Source organism: Somniosus microcephalus, chromosome 18 (genome assembly GCF_052327205.1).
Source record: "Somniosus microcephalus isolate GS21.2 chromosome 18, FLI_Smic_1.0, whole genome shotgun sequence".
Taxonomy (NCBI): domain Eukaryota; kingdom Metazoa; phylum Chordata; class Chondrichthyes; order Squaliformes; family Somniosidae; genus Somniosus; species Somniosus microcephalus.
Genome location: NC_141004.1, coordinates 65,742,754 through 65,769,171, shown reverse-complemented (window position 1 = coordinate 65,769,171; position 26,418 = coordinate 65,742,754). Strand labels below are relative to the sequence as shown.

General features: G+C 51.9%; 1 protein-coding gene across 2 annotated transcripts in view; it reads left to right on the top strand.

Moving 5' to 3' along the window:
• The window catches only part of LOC147105335 (tubby protein homolog), a 132,887-nt gene extending 112,110 nt beyond the window's left edge, over positions 1–20,777 (top strand). Inside the window, exons 9-12 of one of the 2 annotated variants that reach the window (XM_086011606.1) lie at positions 6,598–6,706; positions 9,234–9,332; positions 15,208–15,379; positions 18,166–20,777. In XM_086011606.1, the coding sequence (XP_085867732.1) occupies positions 6,598–6,706; positions 9,234–9,332; positions 15,208–15,379; positions 18,166–18,299 (514 nt within the window). In that variant the 3' untranslated portion in view covers positions 18,300–20,777. The remainder of the gene's footprint in view (positions 1–6,597; positions 6,707–9,233; positions 9,333–15,207; positions 15,380–18,165) is intronic. The other variant, XM_086011605.1, reaches the window with a different exon arrangement.
• The last annotated feature ends 5,641 nt before the right edge of the window (positions 20,778–26,418 follow it).

Sequence of the window (26,418 nt, the reverse complement as noted above, 5' to 3'; positions counted from 1 at the left end):
AGGCAAATGGTATGCTGGCCTTCATAGCGAAAGGATTCGAGTACAGGAGCAAGGATGTCTTGCTGCATTTGTACAGAGCCTTGGTGAAACCACACCTTGAGTATTGTGTGCAGTTTTGGTCGCCTTATCTGAGGAAGGATGTTCTTGCCATGGAGGGAGTGCAGCGAAGATTCACCAGACTGATACCTGGGATGGCAGGAATGACATATGAAGAGAGATTGGGTCGATTAGGCTTATATTCGCTAGAGTTTAGAAGAATGAGAGGGGATCTCATTGAAAGTTATAAAATTCTAACAAGACTAGACAGACTAGATGCAGGAAGGCTGTTCCCGATGGTGGGGGAGTCCAGAACCAGGGGTCACAGTCTAAGGATAAGGGGTAAGCCATTTAGGACTGAGATGAGGAGGAATTTCTTCACCCAGAGAGTGGCGAACCTGTGGAATTCTCTACCACAGAAGACAGTTGAGGCCAATTCATTAAATATATTCAAGAAGGAGTTAGATATATTTCTTAAGGCTAAGGGGATCAAGGGATATGGGGAGAAAGCAGGGACAGGGTACTGAATTTGGATGATCAGCCATGATCGCATTGAATGGCGGAGCAGGCTCGAGGGGCCGAATGGCCTACTCCTATCTTCTATGTTTCAATGTTTCTATGATTGATCCCTGGGATGAAGGGGTTGTCCTATGTGGAGAGATTGAGCAGCTTGGGCCTATACTCTCTGGAGTTTAGAAGAATGAGAGGTGATCTCATTGCAACGTATAAGATTCTGAAGGGGATTGACAGGGTAGATGCTGAGAGGTTGTTTCCCCTGGCTGGAGAGTCTAGAACTAGGGGTCACAGTCTCAGGATAAGGGGTCGGCCATTTAAGACTGAGATGAGGAGGAATTTCTTCACTCAGAGGGTTGTGAATCTTTGGAATTCTCTACCCCAGAGGGCTGTGGATGCTCGATCGTTGAGTATATTCAAGACAGAGATCGATAGATTTTTGGACTCTCGGGGAATCAAGGGATATGGAGATCGGGTGGGAAAGTGGAGTTGAGGTCAAAGATCAGCCATGATCTTATTGAATGGTGGAGCAGGCTCAAAGAGCTATATGGCCTACTCCTGCTCCTAATTCTTATGTTCTTACTGGAGCATAGGAACAGGTGTAGGCCATTCACTGTATCTCAGATATTGATCAGAATATTGTCGCTATCACTTTGGGTGAATTATTTCCAAATAGTTCAATTGTACACTGCATTCTCTGCATTGCCAGTGTCAGTGTCAGTGTGTATAGGACATCCAAGTGACCCTGAGAAACATTTACTAATCTGCAGACTCTCCTTATGTTAGCAAAGTGATGTGATCAACTGGGTGTCTGATATATGTGGAAACCCATCACCCCGATCGGGACTCTGCAAAGCAAATTATTGATCCACAGTAGACTGTGGACTATGGAGTGGGCACTCTCTCCCCGAAGGGATACACCGCACTTACATAAAGCCAGGGAGCAAGTTGGCAGGAGCCAATGCTTTGGAACCCCAAGTATGTAGGGTACCCTTGGAGCTTAGTCAGTTTAGACTGTGAGAACCCGAGAGCAGTAACACTACCTGCTTTATCGTCAGGTGGAGCTGTCCCTGGTGCTGGAACGGACCTCACCTGCAACCACAAGCTGGGCACCTTCTAAATTGTAGAGGAGAATGGCTTCACTCGAGCTGAGTGCGCACCGTAGATGGAGCCTGGGGTTCAGCTGCGTAGTGGGTCAGCTCATAGCCTAGAGAACTCTGATCACATAAATAAAAGGTTTCTTATCCAAGGCAATCAAAACAAACAGTCTGAATGGAAGTGTAAATTTAAGTATGAGTGCTTTTAAATTGAAGTGTAAATTTATCTATAAATATAAGTGTAAATGTAAATAGATGTAAACATGAGCATAAGTGATAATGTAACTGCATGCTCCAGTGAGTGCTGACAGCACATTAATAGAAGGTTTAATCTATAGTGCTGTATCAGTTTTCTCGCTCATACTCCAGGATGAACCTGTCACTCGGACCTTGGCCCCACATCACACTCAGCCCTCCAGTTCTCATCTCCTGTAAACTGCAATTTCCCAAGAGGTGCAGACCAGAGGCTGCACAGGGAGCCAGTGAGGCTTTGAAAATCCAACCAAACTGTGTCAGTTCCTGCCCGTTGCTTGCTGCCCCAAGGGTTACAAGTCATCAGTCAGACTGCATCAGAAAACAGGTCCTGGGCATGGCTGTCCCACTCCTCTCTGTTAATCATTCTGGAGACCAGCACCATGTTGATGCTGGATGTGAGGTTGGGCCAGATCCAGGGGTAGCTCTGGGCTACAGTGGTGCCTAGACAATGGAACAGGATTTGATACGGACCCAACTCCAATGTATCATTGTGCATATTTAACACTAGGATTGCTTTTGTCTGAGCTTTAATTCTTAACCTACTTTTGAAAGCTTTCATATTTTAAAATCTGATATTTCCTGAAGCCTTAACAGTATCAGTTGCATTCTATCCAGGCCACCACATGATCACTTCCATCTCCTCAGCCCTTTACCTCACCCCCCACTGCCACTCAACCCCTTATCCGGGCTTCAGTTTCCTCAATGTTGAACTTCTCCCACATTCGCCAGTCTCCTGAGTTTCATCCTGCACAAACTACAACGCATTGAAAACTCTACCCCACCGCACTGTGCTAGACTCTTACCATCCCTCGCTGAGATCTAGTAGCCTCCTGTCTCCTAGGACACAGATATGAATTAGGATAGGATATCCACTTGGTACTGAATTTTTGTTACCATTTACAAATAATGTGATCTCATGGGTTGATTGATTGTGCCTCTCCTGGCAAAGACATAAGGAGCTAATTGAGGAGAAGTGTTGACGTGAGAAAGAAGGATTGGTCTCCAGCAGGTAAGCACCTCCACTTAGTAGCTGCCTCTCCAACTCGCCAGAAGCGACCTATTCCTGCATCGGAGTCAAGACAGGCACAATCAGTCAACTGGTCAACGAACTGATGTTCAGCTTTAAAGCAAATTAGTATTTTTCTGTGACAAAAGCAAAATACTGCCAAAGCTGGAAATCTGAAATAAAAACAGAAAATGCTGGAAAACACTCAGCAGGTCAGAGAGAGTTAGCGTTTCTGGTCGATGGCCTTTCATCAGAAGAAGGTCACTGACCTGAAACGTTAACTCTGTTTCTCTCTCCACAGATGCTGCCTGACCTGCTGAGTATTTCCAGTGTTTTCTGTTTCTATTTTAGTATTGTTATACGGTTTTGTGGTCTCTTTCCCATATTCTCCATTTTCTGCGCTTCTTTGCTGTAGGTAGGGGGCTGATTTTAATCCTGCTTAAAGCCCCTTGAGCACCTGTTTATGGGATGTTGGGCGGAGGCCTGTTGCACCAGATCTCTGTCCTGGTTTGCACCTGACGTCCATTTCCTGGGACATCCCCCCTCCCATGGTGTAAGCGGGAATTTCCACTTGAAGCAGGCGGGGCGGGAGAGGAGGTTAATTGTGTGTTAATGAAGCTGCATTGATGTTGCTGGATTGAGGGAACAGTGGCTATGTTACTGGACTAGTAATCCAGTAGGCCTGGACTAATGATCCGGAGATGTGAGTTCATAATCCAAAGTCAGTTAATTAAATAAATCTGGAATAAAAAGCTAGTATCAGTAATGGTGACCATTAAACTACTGGATTGTCATAAAAACGTATCTTAGTTCACTAATGTCCTTTAGGGAAGGAAATCTGCCATTCTTACCCAGTCTGGCCAATATTGTGACTCCAGACTGACAGCAATGTGGTTGACTCTTAACTGCCCTCTGAAATGGCCTAATAAGCCACTCAAGGGCAATTAGGGATGGGCAATAAATGATGGCCTGGCCAGCGACGCCCACATCCCGTGAATGAATAAATTAAAAAAGAAAGCCTCCCAAGTCATTTTTCCTCGATTTCCACCTGCTGCACACCCAGAGAAAGTAGGCCTTAGAGTGGCCAGCCCTTGGATTGTGGAGGATCTGAAATGAGGCAGACTCCCAGCACCCACAAAGATTTGTTTTACATTGTAATGGGCCAGTGAGGAGACGCAGTAACGCTGGAGGCCGTCCGTTCACGGCAGCCAGAAGGTCCAAAGCTGGCGGAAACTGGCAACAGCAACAACGTGCATTTATATAGCACCTTTAATGTAGAAAAACCTCCCAAGGTGCTTACAAAAGTACAGCTGCCGAACGTTCAAATCTGCAGCGGGCAAGTTCCCTCCTTATTCCAGAAAGCCCAGTCCCTCCCGGGGGAATTTTCACAGCTGGGTGAAGGCCAGGCTCTGTAAATGAGCTGTGCCTGCACATTCATCCCATGTTCAGTTGTGCTCCAGTCGGGTGCCGATGCCCAACTCATGCTGGGACAAAGGGAGGCAGGGAATCCAGCTCCAGTGACTCATGCTCCAATACAGCTCCACAACAAGACCCTGGAGCATCAACCAAGTGTGAGATGAGACAGAGTGTTAGCAGGCCATTCAACTGGGGGGTAGAGGGGTGGGTGGGGGGAGGGGCAGAGGAGCATTATAGTCCTATCTTCAGCTTATCTCCAAACACAAGCACTTTCCACAAAACCTGAGACCTCTTTGTTCTAAACTAAACTCCATGGTGCATCACCCAATGAGCCATTCAGCAGCTCAGGGGCCATTATTTTAAACTAAAGTCAAAGGGGGAAAAATTGGGCTGCTTTGCACCTCCCGTTAGCACCCTAATGGGACGCAAAGCATCTAGCGCCCGGGCGCGGTGCCGCCCATGCCTCCCGTGAAATTCAGCAGGAGGTTAGCGGCAGCGCTAACCGGTAGCGCCCCGCGGTGCTGGCGATGAGGTCATCGCCATGCACAGCGCTCCGCTCGCGCCCCGGCCGCGATCTTCGGGAGCGCCCCCTGACTTGCTGCTGAACACTATGACGGGGTCAGGGGGACCTACCTGCGGCCCGGGAGGCCACAATTTAAAGGTGAGGTGCAGGGTGACTACTTCTGTTGCTGGCCGCCTGCCAGCAGCTGCCTGCGCTCCCGTCCCCGGCCTCCTTACCCGCCCCCGCGCGGAGTGCCAGCTGCGCTCCAAGAGCCCGGCACTTCTTTTGAGTGCCGGGCTCTTTTGCCAGCACTCCCGATCCCCGGGGGCCCAGCTGGGCTCTGGATCGTGCTGCGCAAGGCCCCTCCCCTTTAAGAAGGGGAGGAAGGCCTGCAATACCGCAGTGCGACGTGCCCTGCGATATTGACTCACGACGCCCCAAGAGGGAGGAGGGGCGTTTCCAGTAGCGCCCCGCTTCCCTCTTGGGGCACAACCACTCAATTTCCGGCACGGGGTTGCTAATTTTTCTGGGGCGCTACTCAATTTTTAGCCCAAGAGCTTTAAAACATTGTTAAGCGACGTATGTTCAAATCCCCAAATCTATTTTGTTGGAGAGGGATCTCCCAATTTTTCCCTTCTTCCTCTTTCTTGGGCACACCTGCCCTGTGCATGATTACCAGCTGAGGAGGTGGACCTTCCTGGGCCCTCACCACTACCATTGCTAAATGTCTACTCCCTCTCACCTGTGTTCCTCAGTTGATGTCCTGCTCCATGTGCTTGTGGACTTCCATCCACAGCCTCCCAGCGGTGAGATGATGCTGGAGCCAGATATATAAGAGAGTGAGAGAAGGGTTTGGGACTATGGGCTTCAACAAAATGATCACAAGATAAGTCTGAATGAAGACTCTTCAGCTCATTTGATCTCATCCTTCCAGAATGCAAACTCTACCATAACCCCATCACAGCATCCAGCTGGTTTTAAACAAGTCCAGTGTCCTGGCCTCAACCAACCTTCCCAATGACCAATTCCAACTGTTGATCACCTTCGGTGTAAAGAAGCACTCCTTGGCATCTGCCATCAACTTATTCTGTACTTTAGCAAGTAGCTCTGTGATGCACTAGCAGATGCAAAAATCCCAGTGCACGGTTCACCAAAAAGACATTTCTTTGACTATCCTGTTCTGCTGTAGGAGGAGGTTAGGGAGGACCAGGGGTCACAATTTTAAGTTGTGTAAGGTCAGCTCTAGGTTAGGTGTCAACAGTTGGGTCTTTTCCCAGTGAATGATGGACCTCTGGAACAGGCTGCCTTCTCGTGCAGTGGAACTCCTTCAAGTGAGAGCTGGACCTGTTTCTGGCTGGGGCAGGGCTCACCCCTTACAAAAGGTAAGTACTGTATGGCATTAATCAAGGCCGGAATGATCTCCTGGGCTAGTTTTGATTGTGTAAGGGGTGTGGTTGGGGGGGGGTGCAGTGGCCATAGAGGAATTTCCCAGATTTTTTTGGCCTGGGATTTTATCTGATTTTCTGCCTCTCCCAGGAGATCACTTGGGTTTGGGTGGGCTGAGGAGTCTGTATATTGCGATGCACAAGGTATCACAAATTGTGCGGGACAGGCTGGGTGGACCAGAGGGTCTTTTCCTATTCGTCATTGCCCGTATATTCGTATGCTCACCTCTTGAACTCTTTCCCTCCCTTGCTCCCTCTTTGACTGTGTTGATAATCATTAGCCCTTGATGTACACCGCTTTATTCCGGTCTGTTTGAACTTTCTAAGGTCGAACCTGATGGGGACCAAGTTTACAGTGTTTGACAATGGGGTCAACCCTGAGAGGGGAAAGGCTGACCGTTCCAACGTCCGTCAGGAGCTTTCTGCCGTCATTTACGTAAGTGCCCGTGGTCAAGAGACGGTCTTGTCTCGGCAAATTATCTTTCGCCAACTTTAGGCTTGTGTCGTGCTTTCACTTGTTAGAAAGAAAGAAAGAACTTGCATTTCAATAGCGTCTTTCATGACCTTGGGATGTCCCAAAACGCAGGAAACACGGTCGCAGGAAATTGTATGAATGTCTAAAAGATGTCATCAGTCCCTAAGTGGCAAACTGGCAGGTGTCTCTGGCACCAATACCAACCCCGAACAGAAAATTAGACGCAGCACCCAATGAGTGGAAATCTGTTGCACTGCATCGCCGCCCATTCTTCCAATCAGTTACGCCCACTTTACAGCCATTGGGCAACCGATCGCAAAGTCCACCCTAATGTGTGTCTTCTCCTATCTAACCCAGGGCTCTATCTCAGTGCTACCTCAGTAGCAGGAGTGAGTGTGATAGCAGCCTCCTCCTCAATGAGACATGGCTCTGGGGCTCTACCTTCTCGTGCTGGGTCATGAGCAGGCCCTGCAACTACTGCCAGCTTACCGCTCCTACCCACAGCCTGGCACTTCCAGCCAAAAGCCTGGCACTTCCAGCCCACAGCCTGGCACTTCCTACCCACAGCCTGGCACTTCCTGCCCACAGCCTGGCACTTCCTGCCCACAGCCTGGCACTTCCTGCCCACAGCCTGGCACTACCAGCCCACAGCCTGGCACTACCAGCCCACAGCCTGGCACTTCCTGCCCACAGCCTGGCACTTCCTGCCCACAGCCTGGCGCTTCCTGCCCACAGCCTGGCACTTCCTGCCCACAGCCTGGCACTTCCTGCCCACAGCCTGGCACTTCCAGCCCACAGCCTGGCACTTCCAGCCCACAGCCTGGCACTTCCTGATTCCAGCTGGGCTGGACAGATGTGCCGTTACCCTGCAAGGTACCTCCTCCAGAACATGCCCTGGCAGCCAGGCGTTCCTTACGGATGACCAGGAGTCAACATGGGAACAGACACTGTAATGATCAATAACATGTCATTCTATAGTGGACACTAGGTGGAGCCGTAGAGCTGTGTATAGCTGTATGTATAAGACTACACTACCCAGCTGTATGTATATTAAGACTACATTACCCATGAGGCACTAGGCTACCCACAAGGCAGCAGTCAAGATGGAAGCCTCTACAGATACTGTACCCAGTCCACATGTGCTCAATAAAGTAACTAGCAAAAGCTCGCTGTGTTCATAATAAGAATGTCTATTTATTAATGAACATAAGAGACACGACTGAACACATACGAACATACGGAAATCTACTGGTCCACTCAGCCCGTCCCATGTGGTGGTGATTCCTTCGGCCTCACAATACAGACACTCCTCACCTGCCCGAGGCCATGTCACCTCCTGGGAGAGGCAGAGAAAACAGATTTATTTAAAAAACAGGCCAATTAGTGGAATAAAAATTGGAAAATTCCTCTCCGATATCCTATAACTTCCACCATTAAGTTTCTCTTGAGCTGATCCTGTACCCAATCCAGAAGTGAGACCCTGCTGTAAATTGGAACTGCAAGTCTCAATTGCCACAGTCACAGCTTCTGTGAGAGAGACAGGGGCCTAGAAATTGAGTGGGGTTAGCGCCCAATTAGAGGCGCCAGAGGGCCTTGCACCGGAATTATAGCCGCTTCGGAAATTGATTTGGGCCCTACCATCGGCGTTAGCCGGTAGCGCTGCGCCGGCACCGATGACGTCATCGGTGTGCGCAGCGTCCCGGTTGCCATGGTAACGCGGCCGGACGCCGAAATTCAGTTGCGGCCGCCTCGCCCGTGGCAGCCGCAACCAACGATTTTTCAAAAGTTTCTTGCTGGACTTAGCGCCGGCGCATTAAGGTGGCGCGGCGGCCGGCCGCTTTCCCGGCGGCCGCCTGCCCGCACCTCCCTCCCCGGACTCCTCCACCACCCCCCCGCGGCACAGATGTGTGTGGGCCTCGAGCCCGGCACTTCTCCGAGGTGCCGGGCTCATTTTTCGTGCGATTCCACTGGCCAGCGGTCGGCTGCAGGCAGCTCCTCCTTAACAGAAGGAGGAGGCCTGCAGTACCCCAGCCTGCCGCACCGCATCGGGTGCCGCAGCGGGGGATTAGCGCCGCAATCCTGCATTCAGCGGCCATTGCGAGGCGCTGACACCCTCCATTAGCGCCCGCAGCCGTCTGGGCGTGGTGCAGCTGAATTTTTGGCGGGCGCAGCGGCAATTAACGCTGGCGCTAAATTTCGGGCGCTACAGCCCTGGCGGAGGCAAACTCAATTTCTAGGCCGGGGTCTAGACTTTGAGCCTCTGTCCCTTGGACTCCCCTGACAATGTTGCTGTATTTGCCTCCTGTTCCATGTTGGAATTGTCAGATCAGAATATTTAATGTGGGGCAAGGTTTACAATCAGAATTAGTCAGAGACACTTTGTAAGTACAGATAAACCGTGAACCTGGGCACATGTTACGGCATTCTGATCAATGTGGTGCTCATGTGTTTTAATGTAGCGTAACACAAAGTTGTAAATTGTTTACAGGAGACCAATGTCCTTGGATTCAAAGGCCCCAGGAAGATGATGGTGATTATCCCAGCGATGGATGAGGACCACGAACGCATTCCCTTCCGATCGTGTAACGTGAGTTGGAACGAAACATTAAAAGTGCCCATTCTTTGTAACCTTTAACCAAACACTGAGTTCCTTGTCTCTCAACCAGGCTCTGATCCGAGATACCAGGGCCACATGTTTCTGGAAACTATTTACCACTGGAGTAAACCGTTCCACCCCCCCCCCACCCCCCGCCCCCCACTGGAGTAAACCATTCCAACCGCCACCCCCCCCCACTGGAGTAAACCATTCCACCCCCCCCCCCCCCCACTGGAGTAAACCATTCCCCGCCCCCCCCCCCACTGGAGTAAACTATTCCACCTGCCCCCCCCCCCCAAACTGGAGTAAACCATTCCACCCCCCCCCCCCCACTGGAGTAAACCATTCCACCCCCCCCCCACTGGAGTAAACCATTCCACCACCCCCCCCCACTGGCGTAAACCATTCCACCCTCCCCCCCCCCAACTGGAGTAAACCATTCCACCCCCCCCCCCCCACTGGAGTAAACCATTCCCCCCCCCTCCCCACTGGAGTAAACCATTCCCCCCCCCAACTGGAGTAAACCATCCCACCACCCCCCCACTGGAGTAAACCATTCCCCCCCCCCCCCACTGGAGTAAACCATTCCCCCCCCCACTGGAGTAAACCATTCCCCCCCCCCCTCACTGGAGTAAACCATTCCACCCCCCCCCCCACTGGAGTAAACCATTCCACCCCCCCCCCCACTGGAGTAAACCATTCCCCCGCCCCACTGGAGTAAACCATTCCCCCCCCCCTCCCCACTGGAGTAAACCATTCCCCCCCCCCACTGGAGTAAACCATTCCCCCCCACTGGAGTAAACCATTCCACCCCCCCCCCCCGCCACTGGAGTAAACCAATCCCCCCCGCCCCCCACTAGAAAAAACCACCCCACCTTTCCCCCCCCACTGGAGTGTCCATCACTAAGAGTGGCTCGGTAGCACCACTACTGACCAAGCTGGCCGAGTCCTGAAGGACATAACTGCCAGTCTGGGCCTGCGGCAGGTGGTGAGAAAACCAACATGAGGGAAAAACCTACTTGACCTCGTCCTCACCAATCTACCTATCGCAAATGCATCTGTCCATGACGGCACTGGTAGCAGTGACTACCGCACAGTCCTTATGGAGACGAAGTTCCGTCTTCACACTGAGGAAACCCTCCATCGTGTTGTGTGGCACTACCACCGTGCTAAATGGGATAGATTCAGAACAGATCTAGCAGCTCAAAACTGGGCATCCATGAGGCGCTGTGGGCCACCAGCAGCAGCAGAATTGTATACTACCACAACCTGTAACCTCATGGCCCGGCATATCCCTCACTCATTACCATCAAGCCAGGAGACCAACCCTGGTTCAATAAGGAGTGTAGAAGAGCATGCCAAGAGCAGCACCAGGCGTACCTAAAAATGAGGTGCCAACCTGGTGAAACTACAACACATGTAACATGCTAAACAGCAGAAGCAGCATGCTATAGACAGAGCTAAGTGATCCCACAACCAACAATCAGATCAAAGCTCTGAGGTCCTGCCACATCCAATCGAGAATGGTGGTGGACCATTAAGCAACTAACGGGAGGAGGAGGCTCCATGAATATCCCCATCCTCAATGATGGTGGAGCCCAGCACGTGAGTGCAAGAGACAAGGCTGAAGCATTTGCAACCATCTTCAGCCAGAAGTGCCAAGTGGATGATCCATATCGGCCTGCTCCTGAGGTCCCCACCATCACAGAAACCAGTCTTCGGCCAATTTGAGTCACTCCACATGATATCAAGAAATGGCTGAGCGCACTGGATACAGCAAAGGTTATGGGCCCCAACAACATCCCAGCTATAGTGCTGAAGACTTGTGCTCCAGAACTAGCCGTGCTTCTAGCCAAGCTGTTCCAGTACAGCTACAACACTGGCATCTACCCGACAATGTGGAAAATTGCCCACAAATCCAATCCAGCCAATTACCACCCCATCAGCCTACTCTCAATCATCAGCAAAGTGATGGAAGGTGTTGTGTCCGTGTGTTAACAGAGACACTGAAGACAGGAGTTGGTTTCACAGGTGTTTACTGAACAAAGTCTGGAGGGGAACTAACTGATACAACACAATATACAGGCTTATATAGCCCGAGTGGCCATTACCGGCATTACAGTACACAGGGGGCTCTTAAAGGCACATACACTACAATTCCTCCCCTTTTAGCCAACCAGTACATAATATTTTAAGTAATCATTAATTACATGTTACAAGAAAAATAATCTACACATTGCTGCAGTTAATCAATTATAAGTCAGTCTCTCTGGAGGCTTCCTGACTCGGTCTGGATAACGCCTCGGTGGTGTAGTAGTTTCTGGTGGTGTAGTAGGTTCTTTTGGTAAGGCTGATTCGGCTTGAATGCCAGTGTCGGGTTCATCGGGTTCCAGTATCACCGGATCGGAGGTAGATACTATGGGTATCTCTACTTCATCATTAGGCGTATAGAGTTGTGGTGTAGGTTGTCCCTTTTCGGATGACTCTATGATTTGGTCAGCATGGCGCCTTATTATGCTTTCTCCAATGTCCACGGTATACATCAGCGGTCCAATCGTGTGCAGATAGTTCCAGGCTGCCATTTCTCGGTACGGTAGTCCCGGGCCAAAACTTGTTGACCTATCTGGAAGGTTCTAGTTGGCCTTTCATTCATGCCTTGAAATTGCCAGTTCTCCACGTCCCTTCTGATGTTTGGCTTGATCAAATCCAGCCGGCATCTTAGGCTTCTATTGAAGAACATCATGGCGGGAGTTTGGTTTGTAACCATATGTGTTGCATTCCTGTATGCAAACAAGAAGTTATCCACCTTATGCTGAAGTTTTATGTCTTCATTACCCATGGCCTTTATGGCCTTCTTGAAGGTCTGGACAAACCTTTCAGCCAATCCATTGGTGGTGGGATGGTATGGGGCGGACGTGTAGTGCTTAACCCCATTGTTTTTTAAGAACTTCCTGAATTCTTCAGACACAAATTGCGGTCCATTATCAGAACAGATCTGTTCAGGCAGCCCATTTCTGGCAAATATGGTCCTTAATACTGTGATGGTTTTTTCCGTGGTGGTGGAGGACATCTTTATTACCTCCGGCCACTTGGAGTGTGCATCAACCGCGATTAAGAACATTGAGTCCATAAATGGACCAGCAAAGTTGATGTGTACCCTTTGCCATGGAGATGAGGGCCACTCCCATGGATGTAGAGGGGCTTGTGGTGGAGCGTTTTGGACCTTCTGGCATCCTAGGCAGCTCTTGGTCATTTCTTCGATGTCTCCATCGATTCCTGGCCACCATACAAACGCCCTGGCTAGGTTCTTCATTTTCACTCCACCCAGATGCCCCTCGTGAAGCTCCTTTAGAACTTTATCCTGGAGTTTGGGTGGAATCACTACTCTGGATCCACACATCAAGGTTCCTCGGCACACTGACAGCTGTTCTCTTCTTTGCGAGAATGCTGGCAACAGTGGTTCGCCATGTGCTGGCCATCCCTTCACTGTTAAATCGTAAACTCGTGAGAGAGTCGGGTCATTTCTCGTTTCCCTTTCAATGGCAGAATTTGTTACTGGTAGACATTCGATTATGGTAGAGTGGAAAATCTCCACTGGGTCTACAGTAGGTGCCTCTTCTACCGTTGGCAACGGTAGGTGCGATAAACCATCAGCATTCCCATGCTGTTTTGATCCTTTGTATTCTATGTTATATTGGTGTGCCCCTAGAAAAAGGGACCACCTCTGTAGCCTTTGCGCTGTCATAATGGGAACACCCTTTTTAGGGTTGAATATGGAGATGAGGGGTTGATGGTCAGTCAACAAGGTAAATTTTTGTCCGTGTAGGTAATGGTTGAATTTCTTCACTCCCCATACCAGGCTGAGTGCTTCCCTGTCGATTTGGGCATAGTTACGCTCAGCTGAGTTCAATGAGCGTGACGCAAAAGCTATCGGCCGTTCCGAGCCATCAGGGAATTTGTGCGATAATACCGCTCCTACGCCGTAAGGGGATGCATCGCATGCCAGTCTGATTGGCAGTGATGGGTTGTAATGAGCCAAAACTTCTTTGGACGTGATTAAGTCTTTGCAGTTATGGAAGGCACGTTTACAGTCTTCGCTCCATTTCCAAATTACTCCTGTTTGTAGCAGTTCATTAAGAGGGTGCAGAAGAGTTGATAAGTTCGGTAAAAATTTATGATAGTAATTTATTAATCCCAGGAACGACCTTAATTGTGAAACATTTTCAGGTGCTGGGGCTTTTATGACCGCTTCAATTTTTTCAGGTGACTTATGCAACCCTTCCTTATTAATTATGTGGCCACAATATGATATTTGATTCTGGAAAAATTCGCACTTGGGGCGATTTGCTCGTAGGCCCCGTTCTCTCAGCCTAGTGAGCACCTGCTCCAAATCGGCAAGGTGCTCGTTGTCGTTTTCTCCTGTTACACTACAGAAGGTGTCGTCGACAGTGCTATTAAGCGACACTTACTCACCAATAACCTGCCCACCAATGCTCAGTTTAGGTTCAACCAGGACCACTCGGCTCATTACAGCCTTGGTCCAAACATGGGCAAAATTCTAGCAGTAAGGTGAGAGTGACTGCCCTTGACATCATTTGACCGAGTGTAGCATCAAGGAGCCCTAGTAAAATTAAAGTCAATGGGCATCAGGGGAAAATTCTCCACTTGCTGGAGTCATACCTAGCACAAAGGAAGATAGTTGTGGTTTTTGGAGGCCAATCATCTCAGCCCCAGGACATCGCTGCAGGAGTTCCTCAGGGCAGTATCCTCGGCCCAACCATCTTCAGCTGCTTCATCAATGACCTTCCCCCCATCATAAGGTCAGAAGTGGGGATGTTCGCTGATGACTGCACAGTGTTCAGCGCCAATTCACAACTCCTCACATAATAATGTAGTCCATGCCCACCTATAGCCTTTGCTGTATTCTGCAGCGAGTGTCTCACCTCCTGACTCCCCAAAGCCTTTCCACCATCTACAAGGCACAAGTAAGGAGTGTGATGGAATACTCTCCACTTGCCTGGATGAGTGTAGTTCCAACAACACTCAAGAAGCGCGACACCATCCAGGGCAAAGCAGCCCACTTGATTGGCACCCTATCCACCACCTTATACATTCACTCCCTCCACCACCGGCGTACCGTGGCTACAGTGTGTACCATCTACAAGATGCACTGCAGCAACTCGACAAGGTTTATTCAACAGCACCTCCCAAACCCGTGACCTCTTCCACCTAGAAGGACAAGGGCAGCAGGCACATGGGAACACCACCACCTCCAAGTTCCCCACCAAGTCACACACCAGCCTGACTTGGAAATATATCGCCATTCCTTCATCGTCACTGGATCAAAATCCTGGAACTCCCTCCCTAACAGCACTGTGGGAGCACCTTCATCACACAGACTGCAGCGATTCAAGAAGGCGGCTCACCACCACCTTCTCAAGGGCAATTAGAGATGGTCAATAAATGCTGGCCTTGCCAGCGATGCCCACATCCCATGAACGAATATTTTTTTTAAATCCCCACCCCCACTGGAGTAAACCATTCATTCCCCCGCAACTGGAATGAACCATCCCACCCCATTTCTAAACAATGGCCCAGATTCTGTGAAATACATGCACTTCCCTCATTAATCAGCTTCCATTTTGGGTCAAACAGAGTAAATTAAAGGTTAGTAAGAATGCTAAGCTTCTCAAGGCCTGCAACAGCCCCTGAACCCCAGCACATTTGGCCTTGCATTCTGCCCTTGGCACTTAGCTGAGGGTTCACCGCCCAAAAAGTTCTTCCCAAGTTGTTGGGTGCTGCGGGGCCTGTATTCGGAGAGGAACGTGAGGTGATTCCCACTAAAGAAATGCGATCATCCCTTTAGGACAAAGATGGCCTGCTCTTGAGATGGCAAAATAAAAACATGGAGAACTTAATCGGGCTGCACAACAAGACTCCGGTGTGGAACGACAATACTCAGTCCTACGTGCTGAACTTCCACGGGAGAGTGACACATGCCTCAGTGAAGAATTTCCAGATTGTCCACGAGAGCGATGGTAAGTTACATCTCTGACCTGTCGTGTTTACAGCGAGTGCTGGAACACTTTAGGGGGGGGGAAATTAGTTAGCGAGCATTTTGAGTCGCTAACATCGCCTGGGCTCTAAATTTAGCACCTGGCGAAAAATAGCGCTGGTGATCGCTACGTTCAGTTTTAGCGCCCCAAGAGGGAGGTGGAGCGATAATTCAAGCGCTCCACTTCCTTCTTAGAGCGCTAATCCCAAGTAACTGTGTAGTGCGTTCTGCAGCGCTACGCACTGGGCCACGTAGCGCTGCTGCATGGAAGGGGAGGCCCCAAGCCCACAACTCTGCGGGGCCCTACCTGGACCACCGGGGAGCAGGGTACCGTGACAGCAGCCCGGCACACATGAGGAGCGCCGGGCTGTCAGATCGCGGCACGGACCCCGCGTTCAAAGAGGCAACAGGCCGCGACAAGTAATTCGGCCAATTTTTTGTCCCCCGCCCGCCACCTCCCCTTTAGTTACCACCCGCGAGCTTCCTGCCGCTCCACTCCTGCCCCCGAATCAGTCGTCGTCATCGCCTGGCGCAGATTCAGGGGGCGCGGGCCAATATAGCAGGCGGGGTGAAAACGGGGCGCTGCGCACGGTGATGACGTCTTCATCGCCTGTGCAGCGGAGCGGGGCGCGACTGGTTACCGCCGCCGCTAAACCCCTGCTGAAGTTAGCGGGAGTCGTTAGTGGCGCTGCGCTCGTTAGCGCCCCCTGGGGGCAGATGCACCGAATTTCTAGCCCTCGGTCTTTCTAAAGCGGGACTTTTTTTTGTGATTGTGACTGCCTCTTTTCTCAGGTGTTTTAGTTTTTTGCCCCTCTCCTCTCCTGTCTTTGGGAAGTGTCTGACTTTCCAGTCAGTCCTGACAAAGCGGAATCTGGGAGATCTGGGGATGTGGGTGTCACTGGTAAGACCAGCATTTATGGCCCATCCCCAGTTGCCCTTGAGAAGGTGGTGGTGAGCCGACTTCTTAAACCACTGGTAACGGTTTGATACAACTGAGGGGCTCACTCGGCCACGTCAGAGAGCAGTTAAGAGTCAACCACGTTGGTGTGGGACTGGAGTCACGTATAGGCCAGACCGGGTAAGGACAACAGGTTTCCTTCCCTAAAGAGCATTAATGAACTTGTTGGGTTTTTACGACAGTCCGACAGCTTCATGGTCACTTTCATTGATACCATCATTCTATTTTAACTGCATCCAAATTCTCAAACTGCCATGGTGGGATTTGAAGTCACGTTCGCTGGATGATTAGTCTCTGACGTAACCGCAAGACTACTGTTCCCGAACATGAAGCCATATTCCATCCTACCTCACACTACTGCTTCAAGGGGCCACATAGTATGGTGTCCCCACGTGACATCCCATTCATATTTCACTCGGCATTCATTCATGAAATTAGCCAGACGCACCACGGGTCCTTTCAGGTCTCTTTGCGGATGCTTGAATATTGCCCGTATTTGGATCAGTTCAGGCTCAAGGTGCAATCACTGGTGGAATGAGGAGGCGACCATTTCAGGAATTATTGGATGGTGCAGGGCATGATTCCTGGTCAGTTGATCTGAGCTGGGAGAGGCAGCAAGAACACTACAATTGCCCTCAGCACGGAGGAAGGGGGAGGACAAAAAAAATTAGCTCGGGCTCCCGCTCCTGATGGAAGCCGCCTGGCTCCTGCCGGCAAGTGTGCATTTGTCACATCAGGTGAGGACATCATCAGGCTCGGCTGTGGTGCCTCCCTCCCCTGGTCGAACAGCTTGCTGAAACTCGCTGTCTCGGCTCGCACGGAAAGAATGGCCCCTTAGGTGAGATGCCAGAGCCTGCAGCCGTGTCACAGGAATCATCTGCTCCTTCAGTTGTGGTGGGGAGGGAGGAGGGGGTTGGGGAGGGGAGGGGGGTGGGGGAGGGGGGGAGGGAGGGGGGTGGGGGAGGGGGGGAGGGAGGGGGAGGGGGGAGGGGGTGGGGGAGGGGGAGGGCGAGGAAGGAGGGGGAGAGGGGAGGGAGGGAGGGGGAGAGGGGAGGGGGAGGGGTGGGGAGAGGGGAGGGGTGGGGGAGGGGGAGGAAGGAGGGGGTGGGTGAGGGGGAGGGAGGAGGGAGGGGGAGAGGTGGGGGAGGGGGTGGGGGAGGAAGGAGGGGAGGGGGAGAGGGGTGGGGTGGCGGAAGAGGAGGAAGGAGGGGGGTGGGGAGGGGGAGAGGGGAGGGGGAGGAGAGGGGTGGGGGAGGGGGAGGGAGGGGGAGGAGAGGGGGTGGGGGAGGGAGGGGGAGGAGAGGGGGTGGGGGAGGGGGAGGAAGGAGGGGGAGGGGGAAAGGGGAGGGAGGGAGGGGTGGGGGAGGGATGGGTGGGGGAGGGAGGAGGGGGTGGGGGAGGGAGGGGTGGGGGAGGGAGGAGGGGGTGGGGGAGGGAGGGGGAGGGAGGAGGGGGTGGGGGAGGGGGAGAGGGGAGGGGCACATTTCTGGAGGTCTCGTCACATGACCGCTCACCTCCAATTGCCCCACCCCCTCAGACGCCCGCCATTGGTCGCCCGACACGTCCATCCTCACGGGGCACCGCCTTCCCACGCCAATTGGCTATCCAATTTGATGATTCTTGACTGTCTGTCAAACAGCCTTTTTATTCAATCTCCATTATTTCTATAACTAATAAATGAAAGTGCTGAAAAAAAATGAAAATAACACCGTTTTTTTTTACGCCTTTTTTAAAAGCTGGTCTGTGAGGGTTTGAACGCATGGTCTATCTCTCAGTGTAAAGCCAGCCTCTCCTTCCTTTTTCCCTCACAGCTGACTACATTGTGATGCAGTTTGGGCGTGTGGCGGATGATGCGTTCACCATGGATTACAGCTACCCGATGTGCGCTGTCCAGGCGTTCGCTATCGCCCTCTCCAGCTTTGACGGAAAGCTGGCGTGTGAATGACGTGTGTGGCCGACCTCCCGCCCCACCACCCAGCACCGATCTTGTAACTGAAGTGCGCTTTACTTAAAATGTAAGACTAGTGTTAGAATAAAGAGACAATGTAGGTGACAAGCAAGTCTGCAATGTTGTGCGAGAGTTTTCTCAAGGACAGGCCAGGGCAATAGGCCAGGGAACAAAAGAAATACTTGGCTCTGTGATAAAACTGTGTGACTGGAAAGCACGCTTCCAAAATGGAGGCGGCAGCTTCCAAAATGGAGGCGGCGGCTCCGAAAATGGAGGCGACGGCTTTCAAATTGGAGGAGACGGCTTTCGAAATGGAGGAGGCGGCTTTCGAAATGGAGGAGGCGGCTTTCGAAATGGAGGAGGCGGCTTTCAAAATGGAGGAGGCGGCTTTCAAAATGGAGGAAACACTTTCGTGTTTTTTGCCCTTTGAGTCATGTTATCCTGGCTGGGTTTGGAGAGGAGAATGATAGAATGATGTTTTTAGTTCACATCACCAATTTTTTTTATGTGTATTTCTAATTTTCCTCAGCAGCAGAATATCTATGATGATTTCAGGCACCTGTATGTTTTGTGCTGTGGCAACCATTTTCTTATTGATAAGAGCTGGCAATATGATGTGGGAGCGGAGTCCAGCCTGGGTATGCAGCGTACTGGGAGTTTAACCTCCTCTGGTTGACGTGTTCATGTAAAGTCTCTTCACACACTATTTTAAAATAGCACGCCACAGTATTTTATGCAAATGCTTTAACCAGTGCCCTGCGCCACCACCTATGTCGCCAGCACATTTCATGGGAGGGGGGGTTTCGGAGGCTTCATATCAACTGGCTGTTCTGAAGTTGATGAACCCCCCCCCTGAAATGAATGGAGCCTCTCGGGGTGTGTTCATTCCCATCAGTGATGTTCACAGGCTTCACAAGGCAGGTAATTTTAATATCAGTGCACCTGGATGTCTTTCAGGCAGAGGCTGAGGGAGTAATCTCGGGGGTAAAGTCCACCTCTTTCACTTCACAGATTGAGCATATTCTAAAAAGAGCCATTAAACCAGTGGAAATGATAAAGGAAAACTGCAAATGCTGGAAATCTGACACAGCCAGTCAGTCAGCATCTGTATAAAGAAAAACTGAGTTAAAACGATCAGGTGGGTGTATCCTTCATTCGTGAAACTGATGGGAGTGTGCAGTGAGAGAGACCAGCCACCTGAGGGCAATAGTAAACTCCTCAACAGCTCTGGGAGCTGGGATCAAATGGCTCCTTTCTCTAGGGCTGGTCACAGAAGGGGTGGCTCCAGCCCCATTAAGAGTGTTTAATTTGAGTGCTGACCATTGATGTGTATTGTACTTGCATATTGTTAGCTGAATACCAGAGGGCTCCCTGGCATACTGTAGCACTCCAGGAACTCCCCGTGCTCCCGAAGGTTGTATCATTGGGGAGAATGTTCCAGAGTCTGAAATAAAAGCAGCCGTTATATTGCCACACCAACTTGAGTGTTTATTCCCAACAATCATCGTTTCCTTAGAATCGTATGAGGTCCATTTACTGCAGTGGAGAACTGAGACACAGCCTGCACTGACTTGCACCGCTGTCTCTGGTCTCCTGCACACTGTATCCAACCGTCCTGCCCGGTCTGTGCACCTCTTCAGCTCACTGGCCACACACCCTCAGTTAGGAAAGCCGAACAGGCCAGAAAACATTGCAACAAACCCACAGCAAGAGAAAGTGACAGCTTACGAGGCGGGGAAATCCCTGCTTGTGATCTGCTCTGTGGGACATGTCGGGTGCTCCATACAAAGACAATCAATTGCAGTACAGGGTGGTGGACGTGGGCTGTGTTTTCTGTATTAGACGCTATTTATTTGGGCGAGATGAAATTTCGATCGCCCTTGGTAAAAGGGACAAATTTGTGCACGGAAACCCAGAATTCCTTTCCTACAACGGCCCAGCGAGTTTCTCCCATGAGTATCTGAACCAAACAGGCCAGGAAGGCCCAGGAGTAGTTCCTGGTTCCTGGTCTCGTGCTGATGTAGGAGTCTCTGCACTCCTAGCAAAGAATCTATAAACTCACTAGAAGTTAACAAACTGAGTTTAATGTATTAAAACTTTACAAAACAAGAAAAATGCCGGAGAAGCTCTAAACAGGTCTTTTCACTATCACTCCACACGAGGACTGGCTGGCCACGCCCTCTATCTCTGACGTCATGACGTCATCACGTTTCCCGCCGTTGGGGACGTCACATGACCCACATGATGACGTCATCGCGTCAGATCACGATTTTGTCGATCTAGCTATGTTTAACCAGAGCCAACATTAAAAGGTAATAAACATGATTAAAGGCAATTATACAAGTCACTGTGAGAGTCTCTTAGTGGCTTTGCCACATACGCCCCCCGAGAATTGTCTTTAACGAGAAGAGTCAATCGCTGAGGAGGTCGGACAAGTCTGTTGGACCGACTCCTAAATTCCCGGAGGGGAAAATGCTGAGCAGGCGGCGAGCTGGCAGGTAACACGGCGCTGTCAGGTGTGGCGGCGGCTGGCGGCCGGCCGCGGCGCGGAGGCTGCACCAGCTCGATCGTTCGTTCGAGGTCCAGGTGCGCAGGCTTAAGGCGATCGACAGAGGTGTGATCAGGCTTGCCCCCGACGTCAATCACGAAACTCTTGTCCCCTGCCTGCAAAACCTTGAAGGGCCCTGCATAAGGAGGTGCGAGCGGGGTACGATGGCCGTCTTGGCGCACAAACACGAACATGGCCTTCGACAGCTCCCCCGGGACGTTGGACGAAGGCAAACCATGCTGTGAGGTTGGAACTGGGTGGAAACAGCGGGCCACATCCCGGTGGGTCTCTCTTTGCCTGGCCGCGGACCATGACCGCGTAGGGGACGGCAGGAATTCACCCGGGACTCGAAGCGGTTGCCCGTAAACCATCTCCGCCGACGACGACTGGAGATCTTCCTTCGGCGCCGTGCGCAGCCCTAACATCACCCACGGCAGTTTGTCGACCCAGGATACGTCCAGAAGGCTGACCCTGAGCGACGCCTTCAAGGAACGGTGGAACCGCTCGCACAAGCCGTTCGCTTGCGGGTGATAGGCCGTAGTGCGGTGGAGTTTAACGCCCAACACGGAAACCACCTCATTCCACAGTTCGGACGAAAATTGCGGCCCCCGATCCGACGAAATATCCGCAGGGACACCAAACCGGGCTACCCATGATGAAACGAAAGCTCGAGCAACATCCGCAGAGGTGGTGGACGTCATGGGGACTGCCTCCAGCCACCTCCTGGTGCGATCCACCATTGTCAAAAGGTACGTAAAGCCCCGGGACGGTGGAAGCGGGCCCACTAAGTCGATGTGAATGTGATCGAATTGCCGCTCCGGGACCTCGAAGATGGCGAGCGGGACCCTGACATGCTGCTGCACCTTGGCCCGTTGGCAAACAACACAAGTGTTCACCCAGTCTCTGACGTCTTTGCGTATTCCCCTCCATACGAATTTGGAGACCAGCAGCTTTTGCGACGCCCGCACTCCAGGATGCGATAGGCCGTGTATGGTATCGAAAACAGCTCGGCGCCATTTAGACGGAACAATCGGACGGGGTGCACCCAACGAAACATCGTAGAGCAGAGTAGCACCTGCGGAATGGAACGGCACATCCCTCGGCTGGAGGCTGGTTGGAACCAAACGAAAACCCTGGGTCTCTGGGTCGGCCGCTTGGTCAGCCGCCATCTGTGTGTAGTCAATGCCCAATTGGACGGCCTGGACGGCGGCACAGGATAGGCAATCGACGACGACGTTGTCCTTACCGGCCACATGCCGGATGTCGGTGGTGAACTCCGATATGTATGTCAGCTGCCGTTGCTGCCGAGACTTGGCCATTGCGAACATCAATGGCTTGTGGTCAACAAACGTGATGAAACATCGCCCTTCGAGGAGGAAACGAAAATGACGGATGGCCAAAAACAAAGCCAACAGCTCTCGATCGAAAGTGCTGTACCGGCGCTCATGCCGTTGTAGCTGGCGGCTAAAAAAGGCCAGAGGTTGCCACGCGCTGTCGACCCACTGCTCCTGGACGGCCCCCACCGCGTAGTCTGATGCGTCCGTCGTGAGAGTGATGGTGGCTCCCGGCAGGGGGTGTGCTAACATGGTCGCGTTGGCGAGCGCAGCTTTCGTCTCCTCGAAGGCGCGATCCATGTCTTGCGACCATACCACGGGCTCCTTTCCCGTCGTGCCTCTGAGGGCCTCGTAGAGCGGACGCATGAGCTGTGCTGCCCTGGGGATGAAACGATGATAGAAGTTCACCATCCCCAGGAACTCCTGTAAAGCTTTCACGGATTTCGGTTTCGGGAACGCCGCGATTGCCTCCACCTTGACTCGAAGTGGCATTGCCCCAGTGGGGGTTATGCGGTGGCCCAGGAAATCAAGTTGTGCTAGGTCGAAACGGCATTTGTCCGGGTTAATGATGAGGCCGTGCTGCTGAAGCCGTCCAAAAAGGACCCGAAGGTGCTCGAGGTGTTCCTCTTTGGAGGTGCTGGCAATCAGAATATCATCCAAATAAACAAATAAAAAATCAAGGTCCCGCAGGACTGAATCCATGAGGTGCTGAAACGCCTGCGCCGCGTTCTTAAGCCCAAAAGGCATTCGTAGGAATTCAAAAAGTCCAAAGGGGGTAATTACCGCTGTCTTTTCAACATCTTGAGGGTGTACTGGCACCTGGTGGTAACCACGGATGAGGTCGACTTTCGAGAAGATGGACGTCCCCGCCAAATGGGCTGAGAAGTCCTGTATATGGGGAATGGGGTAGCGGTCGGGCGCCGTTATCTCATTGAGGTGGCGATAATCACCACAGGGCCGCCATCCCCCGCCGGGCTTGGGGACGATGTGGAGCGGGGAGGACCAGGGGCTACTGGACCGACGGATGATCCCCATTTTCTCCATCACGGCGAACTCCGCCTTCGCTGCCGCTAGCTTGCTGGGCTCTAAACGTCGCGCCCTGGCGTAAACGGGAGAACTGGTAGTCGAAATATGATGCTCCACCCTATGCTTGACGGTCGAAGCCGAAGAGTTGGGTTTCGTCAGCTTGGGGAACTCCTCGAGGAGATGGGCGAAATCGTCGGGCGGTGGCCACGCACATGAAATCGTGTGTGACGCAGCCGTGCTGCGCGCCCCTGAAATATCGTCGAGCGTGGCGGCGTGAACGAGGCGTCGATTTTTCACGTCCACCAACAGGCCTTTGGCGCCCAAAAAGTCGGCACCCAACAGGGCCTGCGAGATTTGAGCGGTGATGAAATCCCATGTGAAAAACTGTCCACCGAAACATACTTGGACGAGCCGCTTTCCGCAAGTGCGGATCGAACCCCCATTGGCCGCTTGCAGAGGGGGACCCCATCCGCCGAACTGAAGGTCGATGACCGAGGCGGGAAGTATGCTGCATTGCGCCCCCGTGTCGCATAGAAAACGACGGCCCGAGATGGAGTCGGTTAAGTAGGTGAGATTCCCAGAAGTGCTGATCGCCATCGTGGCCGCGGGGGAAGTACCGGGACCGGCGTGCTTGACTCGCGGCGGTCTATTCGACGGTCTGGTAATGAAACTGCACGGTGGGCGGCAGCAGCGGGCCTTCGGGCCGAAACGAGCATGGTAGTAACAGTAACCGGTCGTCGGAGCCGGGGCCGGGCTCCTCGTGGCGGGGCGTTGCGCGAGGGCGCAGTATTGTTGCCGGACTGCGTAAATCTTATCCGCCTCTTCGGCGAGCGCGACGCAGTCTGCGGTTTCTGCTCGGGCGAGGGCTGCCTGGACTTGCTCGGGGAGCTGAGTAAGGAACAGCTCGTGAAACAGAAAGAACTGGGGCTTGGACCCCAGGAGAGTCAGCATGTGGCTCATAAGCTCCGAGGGTTTGGAGTCACCTAACCCTGGTAGCATCAGTAAACGGCGAGCGCGCTCCGCTTTGGTAAGACCAAATACCTGCAGCAATCGTGTCTTGATGGCGACATACTTGTCAGCATTCGGGGGACTCTCCAGAAGGCTGATGATTCTCGACGCCGTCGAGCTCTCGAGGGCGGAGACCACGTGGAGATATCTGGCCTGGTCCTGTACGAGCTCAAATTGCGCCTCGGCTAGCACAAACCAAGAGGCCGCCTGTTGTTCCCAGAATTGGGGGAGCTTCAAGGCCACTGCATTGGCCTCCATTACTGGCCTGTTCTCTGCATTCACCGCGAAAAACGATCGCGAGGATTCGGGGTCACCAATGTAGGAGTCTCTGCACTCCTAGCAAAGAATCTGTTGTGTATGCACCTTTAAGAGAAGAACTGATTCTATACTGCAGTACCGGCAGTGACCACCCCTGTATGTAAAGCCATAGCAGGCTTCTGTACGTCAGTCTTAAGTTACTCTCTGTTCAGTAAATACCTGTTTTATTGTTCTACTGCAGTCTGAGTATTATTGATCCTCGGACACTACACTGGCGACGGGCAGGTTCGAACTCACCTGCAGTACTGCATCACCTCACGGGGATCTTTTCCCTGAAGAGAAGCTTCTTGGAGGTCGAAGTCAGAACGGCGGGCGTCGACCGTGGGCAACCGCCCAGGGATCCATCGGAGAGTTGCAGGGGAGGCTGTGGAGAGCTGGGCCTGGCTCCCCAGTCGAGGTGTTCCAGCAAGTCGTGCTGGTAGCAGGTAGTGCGCTGACCCTTCCGGACTGCGGCGGGCTCGGGCTCGATCGAGCGGCTCTGCAAAGGGGCCGTGCAGCGTCGTCGGGAGGAAGAGAGAGAGAGAGGGTGGAGCACACAGGGCGCGGTCGGTGCTCAAGAACCGGGCAGCGTGGAGAGGATAGAACGAGGGGAAGGGAAAGTGATACGCGCCAAAGCCGCGGGTCGCCGCCATTACCCTGTAGAACGCTAGGAGCAGCGTGGCAGCAAGGGGAAGAAGGAAAAGCGTGGGAGGCGCCATTTTATTCCATTGGGGAAGAAGGAAAAGCGCGGGAGGCGCCATTTTATTCCATTGGGGAAGAAGAAAAAGCGCGGGAGGAGCCATTTTAAATCACTCAAGATGCCGAAGAGTGGCAGTATCACTGCTTTCGACAATGAGGTAGAAGACTGGACCACGTATGTGGAAAGAATTGAAGTGTACTGCGAGGCAAATGAGGTGGCCGATGGAAAGAAGGCATCGGTATTATTAAATTTGATGGGCGCGAGAACGTACGGCCTATTGCTGAATTTAATTACCCCAGCTAAACCAATGGAGAAAAGTTTTGAAGAGATTGTTAATATCTTACAGGAACACCTAAACCCTACACCGCTGCTGATAGCAGAAAGATTCAAGTTTAAAAGAAACCAGCACAAAGATGAGAGCAATGCTGACTATCTTACGGAACTACGCAAGTTATCGAAGCACTGCCAGTTCGGAGCAGGACTGGCAGACACCTTACGGGATAAGTTTCTCTGTGGGCTCCAGGGTGAAGGAACCCAGAAACGACTACTTTCGGAAAAGGACCTGACGCTAGAACAGGCTTTCAGCATGGCAGTATCGTACGAAGCAGCAGCACGGGGAGCTGCAGAAATACAACAGAAACCACAGGAATACAGCGCTAATGAAATGGCGTATGGAGCAGAAAAGTGCTATCGCTGCGGCAGAACAACCCATGATCAGAAGGACTGCTGGTTTAAGGAGAAAGTATGCAGGCAATGTGGGAAAATGGGACACATAGCAAGAGTCTGCAGGTCGGGAAAGAAAACCAACACTACAAGAACTACTAAGGAAAAGTACAAGAAAGTAAAGAAATTGACAGACAGTAGTTCGGAAGATCAGGAGAGTGATAAGGACTCCGGGAGCAGGAGACTAAGTTGTCTAAAGTTACACAACGTGATCGCAAAGGAGGATCACCGAACCATTTGGGTCACCCTCATGATAGCAGGGTCCCCAGTAAAGATGGAATTGGACACAGGATCAGCCCTAACTGTCATGAATCGACGAGACTATGAGCGGCTATTCTCACACATACCCTTGAAGGACACGTCCATTGTATTGAAGACATACACGGGGCAAAAAGTCTACCCCAGAGGAAAAATAAGGGTGCCAGTTGAATACAACGGCAAGGAAACACAGAAACTCTATATATACTACCAGATGGAGGA